Source organism: Antrostomus carolinensis, unplaced genomic scaffold (assembly GCF_000700745.2).
Source record: "Antrostomus carolinensis isolate BGI_N321 unplaced genomic scaffold, ASM70074v2 scaffold21193, whole genome shotgun sequence".
Taxonomy (NCBI): domain Eukaryota; kingdom Metazoa; phylum Chordata; class Aves; order Caprimulgiformes; family Caprimulgidae; genus Antrostomus; species Antrostomus carolinensis.
The window spans coordinates 33,781-53,526 of record NW_010307598.1 but is presented as its reverse complement, the minus strand read 5'-3'; the positions used below and the strand labels follow the sequence as shown (position 1 = coordinate 53,526).

Here is a 19,746-nt window from a genome sequence, read left to right as displayed (position 1 = left end):
TTTACAGATTTCCCAGGAACAGGACCATTTAACCTCATTATTACCTCATTCCTCATATACAAAATAAGGATGAATTTTGACTCCAAACTGACAACAGTAAAAACCAAGACACTAATTATTTGTTCTAAATCCACTGAAGGAACTCAACATTTCCTACCATGTTGAATTGGGCAGGAATTGTGAAAAGCTCGTGTAATTAGGTCCCTTGTTCCTTCCAACGTTAAATCATTCCATGTTTCCAAAATACAAGTTACCATAGCAATTTTCCTCCCCCTCATGACAGCATAGGAAAAACGTTGTTGCTGCAACATCACGCACTACAAGATCTGTGCCTTTCTTTAATTGCAAGACATCCCTTCTGAAACAAGCCTTGCCCAGCTGTGCACAAAGCAATACGTGAAGAGATTCCTCTTGGCACTTACGCTGTCTCCAATGGAACGTAGTTTGTAGAAGGGCTGGATGTAGAACCAGGAACCTTCATTTCCAGCTTCATCCAAGGTCACCCTCATAGCATTCTTCTCTAGTAGAGCTGGAAGCCTCTTATTTACTGTTAAGTATTTGTTACTTTTTAAGTGAAGCAGCTAGAATAAGAATTAGAGTTCAGTTCTAAGAATGCTCATTTTTCCTCCCCTCAATAAATAGCGACTGTGCATCAGATAACCACAGTATTACACAGGAATTAAAATCAAAACTAAATTATAATAAAAATATTGATGAATTCATGCACAATTTCACTTACACTTCTTTCAGAATATATACAGTCCTACAACACAAAATATCTTCAGAGAATCCAAATGTCCCTTCTCCAGCAAAGGAGAAACACCTAGAAATACGCTCGCCACTTTACAACAGCCTGTTCAAAAACCCACGATCAAAAGTTGTAAAATGCTGGGGAGTAAGTGGTTTTCCCTGGTAGGAAGGGGGTGGTGAGAAGCAAAGCTGCTCTTATCTAGCTTTGCATGATTTGTTTAGCAGAAAACGTGCTGGCTGCTCTGAAGATTCTCCTCAAACAGTCCCGTTCTTCAACCTTGTGCTGTGTGCGACCTGGCAGACTGCACACCATCAGCACAAATATCTGAGCTTCAACAGGTCACATCTCAGCTCCTGGCCCATCCAGCTCCAACCAGATCTTGTTAAATTTAGCAGACAAGTACTTTTGTATAGAAATCTGCTTTTTGATGCCTTTTGACTACCGTAAATAACTGTTACTCACAGAATATATGGGAGTTATGGGAAAACATGGGCAAAAACTTACCATTGCTCTTAATAGTGTTGGTGTTTGTAGTCCAATTAAAAACTGGTATTATTATTTTTATTTCATCATTAAAAGTACTTTTTTTTTTTTTTTGCCTCAAACACACAGGCTCATTTAACTTAATCACTTAATTCAACCAAGGCAGGCACTTCCCTGCTCTTCCTCCACTGGATTGCTCCAAATCCTGGAATCTCTTTAAAGGGCAGCCAGGCAATTTCTCCTTGCAACGAGAAAGCCCAGTCTGCCTGTGCTCCTACCCACCCCCTCGGCTGGCTGGTGTTATGTCAGCAGAAAATAAAAACACATTTGGATAGGAATTTCTTAATCTAAGGATCAAAACGCTTCTGAAGTGCTGAGGCAGTCTGCCTAGTGGGAGCAGGTCTGCTCTGGTTCCCGGGTGAACCTGCACCTGCTGCATATTATGTTCCCCATTTATGCAAGACCTGTCTTTTTTAATTATACAATTATTGTACCTTCCATTTTTATTGGGTTTGATGCATTTTGTTTATTCACTTAATTCCCTGGGACCTAGTAAATCCTTTGCTTCAATGGACTGAAAATATTTATATAGCTTGATTTTCCTTCTCTGTGACAGTTTACTATTTGATGTGTCAACATTTGATTGTGAGAGACCATATTTGGCACTGTACAGTGCTGTGCCATCTCCCAAATGGCCAACTCTAACGAAGGCTCTCTGTATTTCTGAGGAAAGCAATCACATGGTGACCTCAAAATAAAAAGCACAATTAACCTATATTAAAAAAAATGACTATATGTCATAGCTACATGCCCAGTAGTTGCTTCACAGGATCCCACTTCAGGACACTGTCACACCCTGCAAAGCGACACACTCTTGACCACAAATTCCAGAAATTTAAAGTCATATTGAGCAGGGGAGTTTGAGCAAAGTCCTACAGAGCTTGCACAGATGTCCACAGCCCACCTGGATAACATTGCCGTACTGGATGACTGTTCCCAGCAGCTTTCTGTTTTCAGTTTCATTCTGTTTCTTTTCCAAATCCGCCGCATGCTGGAATTAGAGAACAATTCAATTGCTGACTGTTTTATAAAAAGTGGGGCCAAACTTGAGGTTCTTTAAGAGGATTTGAACTGGAAAAACAGTGAGCATCTGAAACAGCACAATTTCCTTTATCCAGCTTCCAACAGTATCATTTCAATTCCCTTTTTCAGTTATTTAGGAAGACAGACACGCATGATTTAAGCAAGCTGTAATTAGGGTAGAATTTGACAACATTTTGGCATAAAGTGAGATAAAAAAACCTCAGACAAGACAGAAGACAAGTCATGAGAAGACAAAACCACAGCTATGGAGGGAAGGTGGAAAGGGATGGGTAACAACCGTGGGAATCTATATTCCTTTCTACTGACTTTACAGAAATTGAAAGAACAGGACCTCAACTTTGGATCTTTCCCAACTTTTCCACAGTCTGTCTTTTTGTGATGACTCTAATCATCTTCACCAAGCAGCAGGGTTCTTCAGAAGACACTTCCAAATGCCCACTGGTGCTCTGAATACGTGAGTCCCCAACTTCCCAGCATGGCAGAGTTTGTACCTGATGAGGCTGAAGGATATTCTGCACTACATTATGGACTGGCTGTGAAAACACAGCCGGGCATTTCTGTAGCACACTGACAGGGAAAGGTCTTGCAAAATTTACTGATCGTAGGGATACATGGTTCTATTTAATAACTTATAACTAGTCTTTTGCATTTTGTTTTGTTTTAAAAGAAGTGAGCTACTTTGCTCAGGCTGTTTTAAAACCATTTCATTTGGTAAACAATTTACTTCACATGAAAGATGATTTTTTTTTTTTCCATTTAAAAAAATAAATCTGGTTTTGCTTTAATCAATATCTGGTGTTAGAGAGTAATTTAAAACTAGACTTTTTTGGAGGCTAAGCATCAATGTTTATGGTTTGGTTCTCAGATTCAAGGACTATAGTAGGTCCAGTTTTCTCCTGGAGGAGAAGAAAGTGCCCACAGTTCTCAGCTGTAGTAAGGTAAAGCAGTAGTAACACAGGACAAAGCTCAGCTACTGCGAAGAAAGAGCTGTCTGTAAACTGCTATAAAATTTCATCATCTTCAGCTTACACAAAATGTGCTATTTTTAGAAGCTGTGCTAGGTATGATAGCTGGCTCTTCATCCAGGAGAGCCTGGAATACAGCTGCTCATTCAAATTCAAAAATACATTCAGAAATACAATGCAGTATAATTTTCTCTATTACTGAAATACAACTTTTTTTTTGCTTGATTTCAAAGTATTCTGTCAAGAAAGGGTTCCAAGACACTAGGGCCCTCTCAAATACAAACAGCAATCACAAAAGATAGGACTTCTCTGCCTGCACTGGATTTGGTACCACACTGATTATAAATAAAGGAAACAGTGTATTCTTTGAAAATATGATTAAGACTTTGGATGCATTTCAAAAGCACACACCAAACTGACAATTGTTGAAGAAGAATCATTTTCTCTGGCCACTAGATGTCAGCTTCTCAACCAGCACTGATTCCTGATACCAAAGAAAGACAAGTGTCCCAGATTTTAAATCCCTTAAATGGCATTAACTTAAAATAACCTGACCTCAGCATTGAACGCTCCACAGCAGACAATAAATTCCATCAGCAGACAAACAGAAGCCAAAAAAGGCAAGCGATGATGAATACATCTTGCATCACCAATTTGGTTTGAAATTATATGTGCTGATAAAGAAATCTAATCAGAGGCAGAGCTAATAATTGTATGAACATGTTCCAGGGCATACCCCCCAACACACATCATGTATAAACGCAGAGTCTTGTCGTGTGTTCCACGTGCCAACAAGTGGAAAAGATGACACATGTACCCATAGGATGGGCAGAAAAATAAGTTTTCATGTATGAGTGACACACATGGGACCAAGTTATTTTAAAGCCACTCATCAGCCCCAGGTCACTGAAGACCTGATTTGGCACATGCTACATAAAGGATTAGCCTTTATGTCAGAGTGATGCATATTAAATAAGCTCCAATAAAACAGTAAAGTACTCAAATCCTTTAAGCAAATCAAGCAGGCACAGTGGTACATTGCTGTACAAACACCACTCAGCTGGAGCTATATACTGGAAAAATCTAATCCTGTAATTAATTCCATAGGGATCCCTGCACAAAATGGGAAAGTGTCAGACAAATAGTCACAGGTCCCAAACACCTGAACTGGCACGTGCTGAGGATTAAGGAGACAACTTGAAATGACATTGTAATAATCCAGGGCAATTACAAAGCATTTTTCTTCTACAAGATGCAGTATTTAGACCATACTTTCTCTTAAAATCCACAAACTGGCACACATAACCTGTAGGCATAAACTCTCCCCTTCCCTTCAACACCAGAAAAACCAAACCCAGAATCCCCCATTAACTGATGCTCACTGGCATGGTCTGCTTCTCTGATCATCATTCAAGGGGCAGGAGAAATACAGCACAAGTGAGGGACCTTTGTGCTACAGCCAGTACCAAAATAGCTTTTTCTCTTTGCCAAAAGTTAATACTTCTAGGTTATAAAATTATGTTTTTAGAAGCAAAAATGAATCACCCAGCCCTTGTGAAATGCAGGAGCAAGTCAGCCTTACGGCAATCAGCAAACGACACTCTCCTACAGGGCCATTTTGTATTTCAGGCTACAATGAGCTTAATATAGGCTTAAAGAAACTAAAAATATTTAGAATTGTAATTTTGACATGAAGTACTCTAGCTATGTAATTTTAACATAAACATGGAGTTTATTTAACTCTAAATTCAACAGATGGTATTTAAGTTAAGTTGGGGTTTTTTTTAATATAGGAACTCTAAAAACAGTAATCAATTGCCTTACTGGGTTTTCAACTGCTAAATGTCAACATTTTACCCAGAAAGTATTAAATACTGCAAGCTAATAAGGAAGGAGAGGCTGTCTGACCTTATAATTACTCATAATCACCCATCAACCTTTAGATGTATTAGCAGCAGCTACGCTTGTTTGAGGAATCCCAAGAGATTTATCAGACCAGGGGCTCAGATGGCATCTACCAGCACAGCTAATGCCCGTGACATCCCACATCGAGGTGCAGCGCCTGAAAATCCTCTACTCCACGTAGGTGTTTGAAGGGTCTCGGGTTTATATTGTTACCACCCAAAATGCCCACGTAAAGGTTAGTGTGGGTTGACAAGAAAAGCTTAAATGGCTCCCATGACTCTAGCCCAGTATCATACATCTCAATATTGGGACACACAGACTTGAACAGCAAGTTGTCATAAATCAGAGGATGTTTAAAGAGTTAGATCTGAGTGAATGTCTCCAAAGGAGTCCCATATACTGATTTCTATATACCTTCTCGGTTTCTCCTGGTTAACTGTGTCAAGTTGATGGGAAATACTTATTTAAAGCAGTATGGATGAGAGTGTTGATGACAGGAATACTCACGTGCAGTTTATTGAGTAGCACTGCATCAGTTGTGCTGTTAGCTCCTGGCTTTGCTGCCTTCCAGAACTGCTTTTGAGCAGAGTACCGGTTCATGGGACATAGCTTGAACAGGCAATCTATAAAAACAGATGAAATAAACAAAGAGATCACTTCAATCATTCGTAATTATCTGGATTTTTGCTGCTAACATCGTCCAAACATTGCAGCAGCAAGGCAAGGTTTATAAACAAATTCCAGAAAGCTCTTGATCAGACAAATGCTTTTTTGGGCAACAGGAATGTTGCCCCATGAATGATAAAAATTAACTGGTGCTGCCAAACATCTGATGCAAGACCAGAAAATTTATAACTCGTCCCAGTCAAAAACACGACCGTTACTAAAATGGTAACATGTTTCAGTGCTTTTCCAGGCAAACAGATCCATTTTACACACTTATAACTTCTTGGTTTTCCTACTTTAGCAGGTTCACTACTTCACACAATTAGGGGGTTTTGGTTTATTTTTTTGTGGTTGGTTGTTAAGCTTTTAAATCAAATCCCTTCTATTGCTCTGGAAAATGAGGCATACACCTCATAAAGTAGCAGCTGCATAAAATACCCCCAAACAACACCACACACAAGCGCAAATGTTCAAAGCACAGTTCCAGGTAACACTGAACCCCTGGGGGGGTCGGGTTCTTTACTCAGCCCATGACACTGTTTATTTAACATTCTGCCCAGCAAAAGCCAGGAATTACAGCTCATTAGTCTTATTAAAAAATACAGTTTTTATATTAAAGAGATTATAACTTATCAGTAATAAAATCAAACTAGCAGTGTTTACTATTTTTTCTTCTCTGTTGCTAAGCAACTGAAAACACAGAAAAGGTTCATTAAGCTGCTCAAAGACAGAGCCTAAAGTAGCAGCTCAGAGGTGTCAAGTGCCAAAAGGGCAGGGGGCTGTTCCCAACGCCTCTGGGGCAACTGGGCAATGTAAGACTTCAGGCTTCTGAACCACACAGTGCTTCTCAAGGGTCATGGTGTATCCATAAAATCACAGCCTGGTTTGGGCTGGAAGGGACATTTCAAGGCTATCCAGTCTAACCCCCCTGCAGTGACAGGGACATCTTCAACCAGATCAGGTTGTTCACAGCCTCGTCCAACCTGACCTGGAATGTTTCCAGGGATATTCTCACAGGTGAGCACTGCCATTAAGGAAGCATCAAGCTGAGGAGAGACCTACCTGAGGGTTTCATCTCCCCTGTCTGACAAGCACAGCTGTTTGTGGGCTGCTTTGCTAATAAGACACACTGGATGCATGTCAACCAAAAAGGAAAAAAACCCACACTAAAGACAAGTTATTTGATCTCTGCCACAGGTTAAACTTGCTGAGGGGGTTGAGCCCTGCTGGAGATAGACCTTGATAAATTTTATCTCAGGAGGTTGTTTGATATGGACACCTTCACTCTTTTCATGCCTTTTTTAAAGAAAAGACCCATTTGATGTCGCTCTCCCTGCCTAATCCATCCTCAAAGCACCATCAGAGCACACCGGGCAAATATCAAACGCTTTTCACAGAAGGGCAAAGGTCTGTCTTCAAAACTAAATCCCCTTCTAACAGGGTGAAGGACCAGTGGCAGATTATCATTTCACCTCACAGTGAGCCACTGACTGCCAAAGAGGCTGATCAACCTGTCCCAAACCACCACAGCAATTCCTGCAGCCTGCTGAGCTGGTGGCCCAGTATACCAGTAACAGATAGAGTAGGATCGGGGTATGGCACTGGGGACCTTTAACGGAGTGACACATCCTGGGGAAGGCGAGAAAGAGCCGAGGGTATGTGGAAGGTGATGTAACTGCATCTATCCAGAAACACTCACCTCCACTTGGACACTTCCAGCTTCTAGTGCAAACCACACTTTCCAGGTTTGCTTTCTTACTTCTCATTTACATAAAGATGATTCAGAGATTGACAGCACAGAACAGATTCAAAAAGCCACTGCAGGCTGGTGCTTTAAGCTAAGACTATGCATTGTAAGCAACACACCAGTTATCAAATTTTCTATTTTTGCTTAAACCATCAGTTCACACAATGACAGCAATTAACACACAGAACTGCACAGAAGAATTAATTGTATGCTACATTTAGGCACAGTGCAATTGCACTTTTCCCCACCCTTTTCAGTCAAGAAAGGTGTCAAGTTGGGCTTAACTTCTGCATTGCCAGCTGCAAGCAACCCCCTCTCTTCCCTGTAGCACAGGCAAGAGGCCTGTGAGTGTTTGACCTTGTCCAACACAAAAAGGGGAAAACATAACGTGTTTTTCTTAGCTTCTCTTCCTAGTACAAAGCTACAGATCTAAAAGAAACAACAAAAAGCACCCAACATTTTTTTTTTTCTAGTATTTGTTCTATGGAAACTGTTTCTTAACCGGTTGAGGAGTTAAACTTTGCCTTATTCACCTTCACAGAGGCTAGTTAGTACTGGATGTATTTCACCACGGGTCCAACTACACAAACTTTTTGGCCAGAAGACTTTTAGATCTCCAGATTCCACAGGCTTGTATGTTTACAAAAATCAACGTGCAAGGATGTGCTAGCTGAGTACCATCAGGGTCAGCAATCTGCAACCCACAGGAGTGATGACTGTGTGAGATAAACCAACTACTTGTCAGATGCTGTATTAAGGAAGTTAGCTCTGTTTCTAACAGATGCAAAATGAAACCAAAGCAGCTGAAACAATCAGCTCTCTGCTCTGACAGCAGATTCAAGCAGCTTTAGCCTCCTAGGAAAGGTGATAAAGCAAGCTACTACTGCAAAGTAAGGACATCTTTTTAGACACTGTTGAATATTAACCATGAAGGAATGCATTTTCTTTTCAGATCTTCATGATACACAGTGAAAAATGGCAGAATTGCACACTGAATAAGTATAAAAATAAAATAATACGTAACTGCTGATGAAATGATGACACATCATCAAGCCTGAACAGCAAACAAAGGACCTGCAGGAAAAAGTGATTGCATAATTGTATACTATGTGTGTCCCATCACACCCATGGATGATGAACGAAGGTTCTATAGACATGTATTAAATGTGCATTTCAATGCTTCCAAGCTAAATCCTGTTCTTCCATCAGCAATTGCTTTGCATTTAATAAAGGGGCCTGACTAAGACTAACTGCACCACGTCACACGTTAATGCTCTCGCTGTTCAGACATTTAGAGCCCCAATCACATAGGCAGAAGTTTTGCTTTCACAGCAAAATGAAAAACCTGGCCAGACTGTTGTGTTTTGTTTGGGTTTTTTTTCTTCCTTTTTTTCTTTTTTTAAAATGGACTCCATTGTGTGGGAATTTAAGTAGCATTTAGGTAGTATGTTAACAAGATTATTATAAAATATAATACTTGTCCAAAATTGTAAATACCCTCTAAGTTCAGAGAGGCTGGAATGATTTGGAGAAGTAAATGGAGTATTTCAGAGCTCACCCAAGAAACAACCACCTTCTTTCACCACAAGCTGCCTAGAAATACCTAACTCAAACTTACCTATGCAATGCCAGCCTTCCCTTCAGAGGGTTTCCCCACCATGAGGGGCACCAAGTGGTGTTGTTACATCAATTCTACCCTCAGTACATGAAGACAGCTCAGAAAGTTACTAACATCACTGACATCCAAAGCTCTTTGTGGTGTCTCAGCCGCTCAGCCTCTGCTGGGTGTCACCTGGACACCAGCCACTATTCAAACTTCCCACCTTTGCCATTTTGATCAGCTCAGATCAGGTTTGAGTTGCAACCCACAACTTTTCCCACTCTGCCATTCCCTAGCGTGCTCGTTTCTAAATGATCTGGAAGTACTTTTAGCTTCAGCCAGGCTGGTTGTGTAACACACCACTCATCATTTTTTCCAAATCTCCCCTGGTTATTTTAAGCGTTTAGTAGAAAGTATTCACTAACTTTTCTGCAGTTAGAGAAAGCAGGCATCAAATATTTTTCTGGCAACAAAAAGGTGTGTCGTTACTTCATTTTTTAAAACACAGATCCAGACTTTACAAAATGCCAACTGGAGAAAGGTAAGAGTCAAGAAAGAAATTATTCCCTCTCTCAAAAAATGTACTTCAGAGAACTTTCAGATGAGGGAAATCTATGAAGATATTTAAATAAGTCACTTACAAATCCCACTGAATATTTAACACCAACACAGCTGTTTCTTCGTTACTTGAAAAAACACAATTCCTTTTTGCGCAGCAATACTAAAATTAAAGGAAAATTAGCAATTCCCTGTTGAAATTTAGCAGTTTCTTTTCAGACTTTTCTATACTTAGATACCTGATATTTCCCCAAGGCCAAAGCCTGATCACAGGAGAGAATATATATAAGGATAGTATATTAAAAGAAAAAAAAAAGGCAAGAAAATTAAGAGGTAACGTAGCTGGCAACGATGGAAATACTGTAAACAGAAGTTACTGACTTTATATTTATGAAAGTTGCACAGCTCAAGGATGACAACACTCCTCAGCATGAAGAGATTATTTATTTAAAGACAACATGAAGACCTCTTTTGTGCTTAAGTGAAATATTTTCACACAGGAGGCACAGAGAATAATATAAAATGCATATATTCAATCACAGACGAGCTTCACCTCCTCAGAAGCCCTCGGATTACTACATCATCTATTTCTATACTTGTTCCTTCTGAGGTTTAAAATGAATAGATGACAGCCTAAGAAGTTCAAAGAATACAGAACAAAAGCAGCTACAGAAATGTGTTGATTATTAATCATTCCTGCATCTCCATAAAGAGGGAGGGGGAAAAAAAAAGAGCCTGATCGTACTGAAATTACTGCCTTTGTGATGAGAAGACATCCTTTCATTTTCAATCTGCACTGAACAAGCTTTGCTGGGAGCACACCAAACCATTTCAAAACCAGGGATTTTGTCAGGATGCACTGAACGCTTGACCTGCTGTCCCGGTGGAGCCCGCTCCATCCGCAGCTCGGGCAAACAAACCCCAGAGAAAACAAACCTCAGCTCCACACAATTAACCCAGCGGAAGGCAACGACTCAAGTCAAATGTCACAGTGCCAAGAGTGGGGAAAAATGAAGTGCAGGTGAGAAGGGCGTTTGTATTCCAAGCCCAAAGATCTTGCCACTATTGCACGTGTCACTGCAAAGCAACCAAATCACTCAGGATTCAAACACTCAACTAATTACAGGACAAAATATTACAAGTTGCTGCTGCTGTGAAGTCTGTGACCTCCCTTCCTCACGCTGCTGCATCTTGCCTGTTTCAGGGGTTTTCAATACTTTTCTTTTTAAAGCAGAATAAAGGAGGAAAATCACCCTTGCAACCAACATCTAAATGGAGAGCCTGCATGATTTACAATCTAAATTCATTTTAATTTTTACATTAAAATAACCACCATCAATTCATATCTGCAAGACATGAGGGTGGTTACCCTCTTGCCACTGTTCTCATTTATGCATACTTCTACCAACAGAAATCACTACTTCATTTTTTTCACAGCTGATGTATTAAACAGAGAAAAGACTGCAACAGTAATTTCAGAGTGAAAAATTATATACTTGAGTTGGACACTGAATATCAATGCCTGTAAATTACCAGTATACATTAATGTGAGATTAATTAAAAAGCAATGGGTTTTTGAACACAAATTAGCACAGGACTCCACACAACATTTTGAGTAACTTCACAATAATAAACATAAATACAGCATAACGAAAGTTTACTGTGGCATAAAGTTGTCCTCCAGTGAGGACTGAGTGAGGTACCTTTATTCTAACAAGGCAGAGCAAACACATCGCTCCTCACCTGCAGGGAAAATTACCTCATGAAGTTCTGAACACATTGCCATGTCTTGGGGTAAATTAAGAATCAAAGCACAGACACCCCATCACAATACAAGCAAACACCCTCCAAAGGCCCCAAGACCATGATGGTAGCAAAGTGCCCCAAAAAAACTAGCATGAGAAACACACCTTTAGGGAAATATCTTCGGTACCAAAGAGTTCAGAACACACCAATGTTTGTTTTATTTCTGCATGTAAACTCTTTGGTCTCCTTCAAAAACAAAACTGCTACTCAAAGAGAGAAATATTTAGACACTGGATATACAGGCAGTTCCAAAAGGAAACATTTGCAGGAAAGACCAGATTCGTTTTTCAGTCTCTGGTATGAACAATGCTGAGCGAAGATGCTTCGTGGAAACACAAAGCCAGAAGGGACAGCAACACAAGCAGAAAGGAAAATACACTGATGCATTTCACTAAAAAAATATCCTATTTGATATCTAGGGGGTCAGGTTAAAGAATTGAAGAACACTGGCAGCTGCCTTGTCACTGAGGAGTGGCACCACAATGGATAACGTGTCCTTGGATGGGAGGGGGCTACACAGGGCTACCAGAGAACTATGAAGGCAACACCACGTTGAGTTTCCTCAGAGAAAACTGTTAAGGACAGAGTATGCCAGGTATCCTGGAAAGCATTAAGGAATGGGTCTTATTTATGGACACAATGGATGATTTTGACCAAGAGAAGCTACTTCAATTAACCTTTAGACAAATTCAGAGCACTACAATGGTTCCTGTAACAAATGCAAGACAGAAAAAAACTCAAACCTCTTAAGGTTGAGGAGAGGGGAAAAGGAAAGGAAAAAAAACCCAAGAGAAGAGCTCACAACTGCACACATTAATTTGAGCTAACCCAGGGTCTCAAGAAAGCTATTGGTTTCAATTAACTTTTTTACAGTCTTAGTTCTAGTCCAGCACGAAAAGAAATCCTGGAGTAGAGGCAAACCTTGCCAGGAGGCAAATCTAAAGGCCAACTCCTTCTCTCTCCCACAAGTACTGAAAAATCAAGTCTTACACACTACAAGGAGAAGTGTTCATACTTTATACAAAGGGAATTCAGTAAACCAATTTTGTATATTGTATGGCTTTAGCCTTTGTCCCAGCCTTGAGATCCGAATTCTTCACTTGGGAAGCCATCCACTATCTCCCATTTAAGAGTTTCCACGATAAATCTTCTTGCAAGGCACTAAAATACAAATCTCAGAACACAAACCCTGGGACTTTTCCCTCAAAATCTTCAGGTCTCTTCAGTTGACATCAGTAGCATTTGACACTCGCAGTGAATCAAAGTACATTCATCTGCTGGCTATATTTCATTTTATTTCAACTCCTTGCCCCTGGGATTTCATTTTCACATTTGCTTCTTCACTTGTTCCTGCTTTTCCGGAATAAAGTTCCTGATGAAAACGGGTCAGGAAGTGGGGGCAGGAGGCGGGGAATGGCTGGGACAGTCCGAGCACAGGAAGAACAAGAACGATCAGATTTCAAACACCCTCTGAACGCCTGGATGTTGAGCAGCATGGGAAGGATGGGGTTGTGCTATTAGACAGAGCTGACGTGACTGCACAGCGTAATAAAAGTCGTTTCTATTTAAGAAAGCTTCGCGTGCGTAAGAAACGAGCCACCACAGCATCACAAAAAAAAAAACCAAAAGGCAAATTTTTTCGGCTGTTCAATAAAGTAACTCGATTCCCAGCTTCTAAATGCATCTGGCTTAAAGAAAATCCAGATTGCCAAAAAAATTAAGATATAGGGAAGTTAAATAAATATTTGATAATATTATTGAAGTCTAGGTTGGAAGAACTGAAGACCTAATAAAATTCAGTGCTTTAATTTTTCTTACGCTAATGAAGTGCTTGGAATTTACTCCCCGAAACGCTCATTTGTTTCTTTCCCTCTGCACTGCCTGCCGTCTTCCCAGTTTCTGGCCCCACTGCCTTCTGCAGAATTGCCAATACCACAGGCTCACAGGACTGGCAGACCCTTCGAAACCTTACTTAGCTCATCCCTCCCTCCCACAGGCAGAATTAACCATGCCTACTCCGTTCCCGATGTATCTCCTGAAGTCATCTATTCCAGCGCTCCACTATTTCTGTATCTAACCTATTTATTTTTACAGTTTAAGCCCATTTTTCCTTCTTTTTTTCCCCCTCTCCACATGGGCATGCAGAACAGAACTCTTCCTCCCTCTCCCAGCAGTATTTGCAGGTTCCTCTGTCCCACAACTCCCAAGATGCAAGACTAATCGGTTTCGTCCCTGACCATCACCCTCCTCTGGGTTTTCTCTCGTCAGCTCATCTCTTTCTGGAAGTACGAGGTGCAGTACTACACAAGATACTCTGCTTGAGACTCTGCCAAGAAGTAAAATTGAAAAAAAAATAATAATTACTACGTCTTTTGGCAATGTTTCTTTTTATATATTCCAAGGCAGCAATTGTACTTTTTGTAACAGCACAGCATCCACGACTCCTATTCAAACTGCGACTCCTGCAATCCCCGGATCCTTTCCTACCACACTGCCAGGTGTGCCCATCCCTCCTCCTCCCTGGATGCAGTCAACTAAGCGCAGTCTTTGACATATGCCTCCACTAGACCACAACACCATTTTTCAGATCATTTCTTCAATTTTCAAGGTAACTCAGAGTGAATTCTCAAGTTGTATCTCCTCCGTGGAGCTTGCAGAGGACAGCCAGCTGTGAAAAATGCAATGACAAGCAGCGTGGCAGCAGACACCCAGCAGACAGCATCCATAAGGTGTGTGCTGCCACACAGATGTTCACATTTCAGTACATTGGCAATAGATTGGACTTGAGCAGCACTAATGGAAGAGCTTAGCAAAGCAAAGATAAATGCAAAAAGACCCCTAGGTCTGCCTTAGTTATAGGAAACTCTACCCCGGAGGTGAACAGAGCTGAACTGTGCTCCTCTCCTGGGCAAAGTGAGTAAAACACCAGCGGCCACTTCTGCTTTCTGAGTCTAAAAGTTTTATTCCTTGCTTTCTGTTCCTAAGCTTGGCTTCAGTCTTTCACCTCACTTACTGAGGCCCTTCTCCCTCTCTCTGCTTTAAACAGTCACTGTACTTTTGGCAGAGGACCAGAGATGCTCTTGCTGAAGCCTATGAAACGACGCTACTCAATCTGTCCAAGTTCACTCGCCGCTGTACACCACTCCCCTTCTCAGGAACAGAGCACAGAAGACGCCAACAAATCATGCAGCTAATTAAAATTAGGTCGATTCCTCCATATCATAGTCTTAGCACTGCAGATCACACTCTGGTTGTTATTTAAAAAAGTAGATTATGCTGACAAAGGATATATATGCTGTAAACACAATGCTGCCGTATACTGCCCCTGCTCCAATTGTCTGCAGCAGCATGCCACTGCCTTACAGCAGAGAATAAAACACTCCAAGCCCTTCTAAAAAGCACAATATTCTAGTTTGACAGCATTGAGGAGTTCAGCTATGCCAGCACCGCTGCTGAAACACGATTTATAACTTTAGAGAGCAAAAATGAAAGTAGAAAATAGTCCCTAAACTATTAAAACAGCCCCTTCCAGGACCAGGCGAAGAGCATCGCTTTACCAAATAAGGGAAGTGAGAGCTGGACACCAAAGCCCGGCTGCGTTAGAAAAGCCAGACAGCTGGAGAACAGAAACGTGAAGAAGCCAGCTTCACTAGACCGGATTGCAAATGGGAAGAACAAACGCTCGGCGACCAGGAGCGGAAGCAGAGCCTGCCAGCAGGGGCCTGACAGCGCTTCTCCAGCCGCAGGAGCCGACAGCACATTCTCACTGGAGTAACTTTCTCGGGGTTTTTGTAACGTAACGCGATGTGATGCCGTCATTCTAAACAGGCAATGGAGTCACCATAGATTATAGCTGGAAAGAGATGCTGATGGGGCACTTACCATCACCTGAAGTGCTTGGCACTTGAGTGCAGTGAGTGTGCAAAACCAAAAATCCTAATCCTAAAAATGCACCGTGTGCCCCAGATTGACACGTTTCACCCTGCGGTACAAAGCTGCCAAAACGCTACTAGAGGAGGACAAGCATGAGGATGGAGCTGCTGAAGAGAATACTGTTCATTTTTCAACTTCAAAAGAAACTGAGTTGGGTTTTTTCTTTTATTTAAAAAAAAAAACAACAACAAAAAACCCACCACACAGATGTCATTCAATTTATTTTAGGCTACTCTACTACTTCATTACCTTCCACAAAAAAGAACACGCTATCATCCATCTCTAAGGGATGTTTCATCCAGGCTCCAAGTGTAAGCTTTTCACAGAAATAAACACTCTGTGTTAACTTAGTGTCTATTTTCCAACGGACACAGCAGCTTCTAGGACTCCTTAGTTTATCACAACCAATTATGTCCCTGGATAACAGATTGTAAGAGCCTGGAACAGGAACACCCAAACTTCATACAATAAATAAAGGAGTTAGAACACACCTGTACAGCAAACCAGCAGTTTCATTTCTTTAACTTCTTGTCCAACTATGAAGCAGACCAAGAAGTTTTTAGGTGCTATAATTTCACATGACAATGCCTGCCTTATTCCCCTGAAATCCTTCAGACAAGAGCAACCAAGACCATCCCGTTATGCTTACATCACAGTAAGAGTGATGGACCTCAAGTCTTCTCATCCCTCTGGCACAAGAGCTGCCCCAGCCAAAGCAGGAGGTCCCCTGCCCCATGCTCGAGTGCCCCACTTTTTGCAGTATTTGGCTTTCTAAATTCACACTCCCTCTCTGCAGCAGTCACACCGGCGCTCCACCAAAGCCGAGCAAGGAGTGCCCACCTGTGTGTGCGATCGGGAACGCCGCTGGCTTCCTAAGCCAATTTACCTTCAAGAACACAGTATTTACCAGTCACTGAATGTCAAAGCCTATTAATTGTTGCCTTCTCACAGTGTGTGTGAACCAACAGATCCATTTATTTCAGTCCCCTCTCCTGCCAGCTGCAAAAAGATGAGCAAATCTGTACATTAGTGTGGCGTTTGGCAGCGACAGCTGGGAGGTCTTCACAGCAGCACTTGATCAACCAAAAAACAGGAGGAGAAAAAAACTGGAGGAGAAAAAAACTGATGGTTGAACCTTTCCCTAGAGATCACCACACCACTGATACATTTTTTCTTCCTTAACGTTGAAACCAATGTGTTTTAAATTAGAATGTGTTTTCCCAGCCTTTAATTGTGATGGAACTGTAATGAAGCCCTTGGAGCAGAACAACAATGCATCAAGGCATGTACATTGCCAAGGGAAGCATCACAAAGGACTGTGCTTAACATTACCATCTTGCCCTCAAGGCATGATTATTGCCACCACAACACACATCCCTACCTGTATTTGTTTCCAAAAAGTCTAGAGAAAACAAATGTATTCAAACCACTTAGTGCTACATCCAGTTTAAAAATTTCCTGTTCCATAAAGAACAATAATCGGGTATTTCCAATGCTTTAAGCCATCTTTCAAGCTGCCTTATCGACATCACGTTAACATATCAATCAGTGGGGAAGAAAGCTGGATTCAAAAGTGATGGATGAGTTGGTGAGAGCTATTAAATAACACCAGCTGCATCACTGAACACATCCTACACTCATATCCGCACAGACTCAGCAGAGATAGTTGTCTCGGATCACCAGTAGCGCCTTTCTCAGTAGCCTCAAAGCAGCAATAACCTTCACAGTTCAGAAAAATGCATCAAGTCCTCTTTTACCATTGCCTGCTCCTGTCCCTGCTCTTCCTTCGTTTGTTTCAGTCACTCTTTTTTTTCAATTATTATTTGTATCATAATTGTATTAAAACTCATTCCTGGTTGGTTGTGTCAGGTGGTCCGACCTCTACTTCCACATCTGTGTCAGGTTTATGCCCTGATTTTCAAGACTTCAGGTTTCAGATTAATTTAATCAGCTTTCAGATTAATTCTTCCTTTCCTACACAAGATCTTGGCATTCAGCAACAACAAAAGCAACTAAAAAAACCTGATTATATCCAATAGACTTGATAATATCTATTTGCAGCTGTTGGTCTGCAGGGCACAATGGAGCAACAGTGCAGACAGGTGAAATTCTTTGGTGGAGGGATGTCAGGACAGACTGAAATGGTGACTCGCAGTCAAGGCAGCTCCAAACACGGACCCAACAGCATTCAGAGGCAGGACCTAACCAGGCTGGTTTCACAGAGGTGATGGGAGTGTTTTAAAAATTACTGCAGCCCTCTCCTGCTCCGCTGTAAATTTAACAGTTCACATGAACTACATCAATGGTGACGTCTGAACAGAGTCGTTTCATCCGGTAAGGTGCCACTTGCTGTTTTCAACCACTAAAAAAAATGGCCCTTGGCACCAACAGCTACGAGAGCACTCAATGCACCATCCCATGCCAGCTCTCCCATGGAGGAGGTCTGGAACAATGCTTCCCAGATTTATGACTTCAGGGGAAAATTGCAGTAGTAAGAGGTAGCACTTGACTATGTTACTCATCTGTAGACCCCAGGGATATTTTTTACCCACAACAATTTTAACACATGCTTTTGGGAACACAAGTACATCAGCCTCTTGAACCAAGAAGTGACTCTCATGATAAACTACACACAAATTATGAAAGATGGATTGCAAGTATCCTTGATATCAGAGATGCTCAAAAACTAGATTCTGCCTGAGAGTCAAGAAAAAAAAGACTATTTCAGTAAATCACAAATGAAACCCAGACAGCAATGCTATCCAAAGGCTTAATCATGAAAAGTGCCACCTGTACTGATTAAATAGCTGGACCTTATTCAAAGACAACTGATACAAGTAGAACAAAAACTCCCCTCAAAACACCTGAGGTCATGTGAAACAAAAAACTAAGTGACAAAGATGTGAAAAGTCGATTTTCTGTAATTTCCTGAGACTTCAGATCTGGATGAGCACTTGGGACTTTCCTCATTGACTTTCAATTTTAGTAAGTCACTCACAGTGTGAAAAAGAAGGCACTAGAAGCAGTGGTTTAAATTTACTTGTCTGCCATGTTTCTGGATTTTTTTAAAAGGTGAACTTCAAGAATGCTCATGGAATACTAATTAACATCATAAACTCCAACTTTATTCCAGAGAACAAGTTTTTCTTGTCAAACATCCCTGCGTGGTAGCTTTACAAATAGATACATCCAAATAACTGCTGAGGAGAAGCCTTAAGCCATATGCTTGTTATGTATAGAAATCAACTTTTTTTTTTCTTTTTTACTAAAAATATTTAAACTGAGACTGCTGATATACCCAACCATGATGTAGCAAGGATGGATCTTTCAGTTCAGCAACAGAATACCCTTTTGCTCTATTCTAATGAAATGTGATAAAGAAATTAGCCCTGCAGTCTCCATTTTGTAAAGTCTAGTAGATTTATGGTGAGAGTTTTCAGAAATCATTGGAAAACAGTAACAAGAATGGATCAAAATGACTGCAACACTGACAAGAGATGCCAGGCATGCGGAAAGGATTTCACATCACACAATATTCCTTGATCTCTGGGTACTCAGGATTTCCACTTCCTAATGCATGGGAGCAGTTGAGAAGCACTTTTATCAGACCTGTCCTCGAGTCATCCCCACAACTGACTACTGTGTGACACCTCCAACAAGATAACCTGGACAGAAGCGAGCAGAGGGGGTTATCCAACTGCAATAATGACATCCTGTGCAATTTCACCATTACATCCAGTCCTGCACCGTCACTTTGCTGTTCTGTAGAGATGTGACCAACAGGAACAGGCTTCCAAAGCTGTGATAAACCGCAGCCTCAAACTGTGCACAGCTCCCCAGAGCTAACCGCAGGAACACCCGACCCCATGAGAAGTGACAAACTTTAATACACACACACAAAACCACATCAGCCAGGTCAGAAACATGTTCCAGGTAAAGGAGTGTTAATTAATTATCAGCAAACTTAATTGTGCTGGCTAGATTAAAAACCTGTAAAGTACTTTTAAAAAATGAATACAGTGGTACTGCACATCCGTGAAGAGTCACCTCATGAAAAAGCAGCGCTTGTTTAAACAATGCACAAAGGTGCACAGGATTGCCAAGGCACTCCTGAGGAAAAACAAAGCTCCATGAAGTCCCACGTGCATGTCAGCTCTGTAACCTCTTCCCTCCCAAGCAGTGCAGAGAAAGCAGATTTCCTCTCTTTAAACGAGCCACCCTTCCCTAC

General features: G+C 41.2%; 1 protein-coding gene across 1 annotated transcript in view; it reads right to left on the bottom strand.

The window, feature by feature from the left end:
• LOC104523042 (inositol 1,4,5-trisphosphate receptor type 1-like) overlaps nucleotides 1-19,746 on the bottom strand; it is a gene marked incomplete at its 3' end in the record, with an annotated part of 165,575 nt that overhangs the window by 117,215 nt on the left and 28,614 nt on the right. Inside the window, 3 exon segments of the mRNA XM_029084380.1 lie at nucleotides 423-581; nucleotides 2,199-2,285; nucleotides 5,716-5,831. Coding sequence (XP_028940213.1) covers nucleotides 423-581; nucleotides 2,199-2,285; nucleotides 5,716-5,831 — 362 coding nt within the window.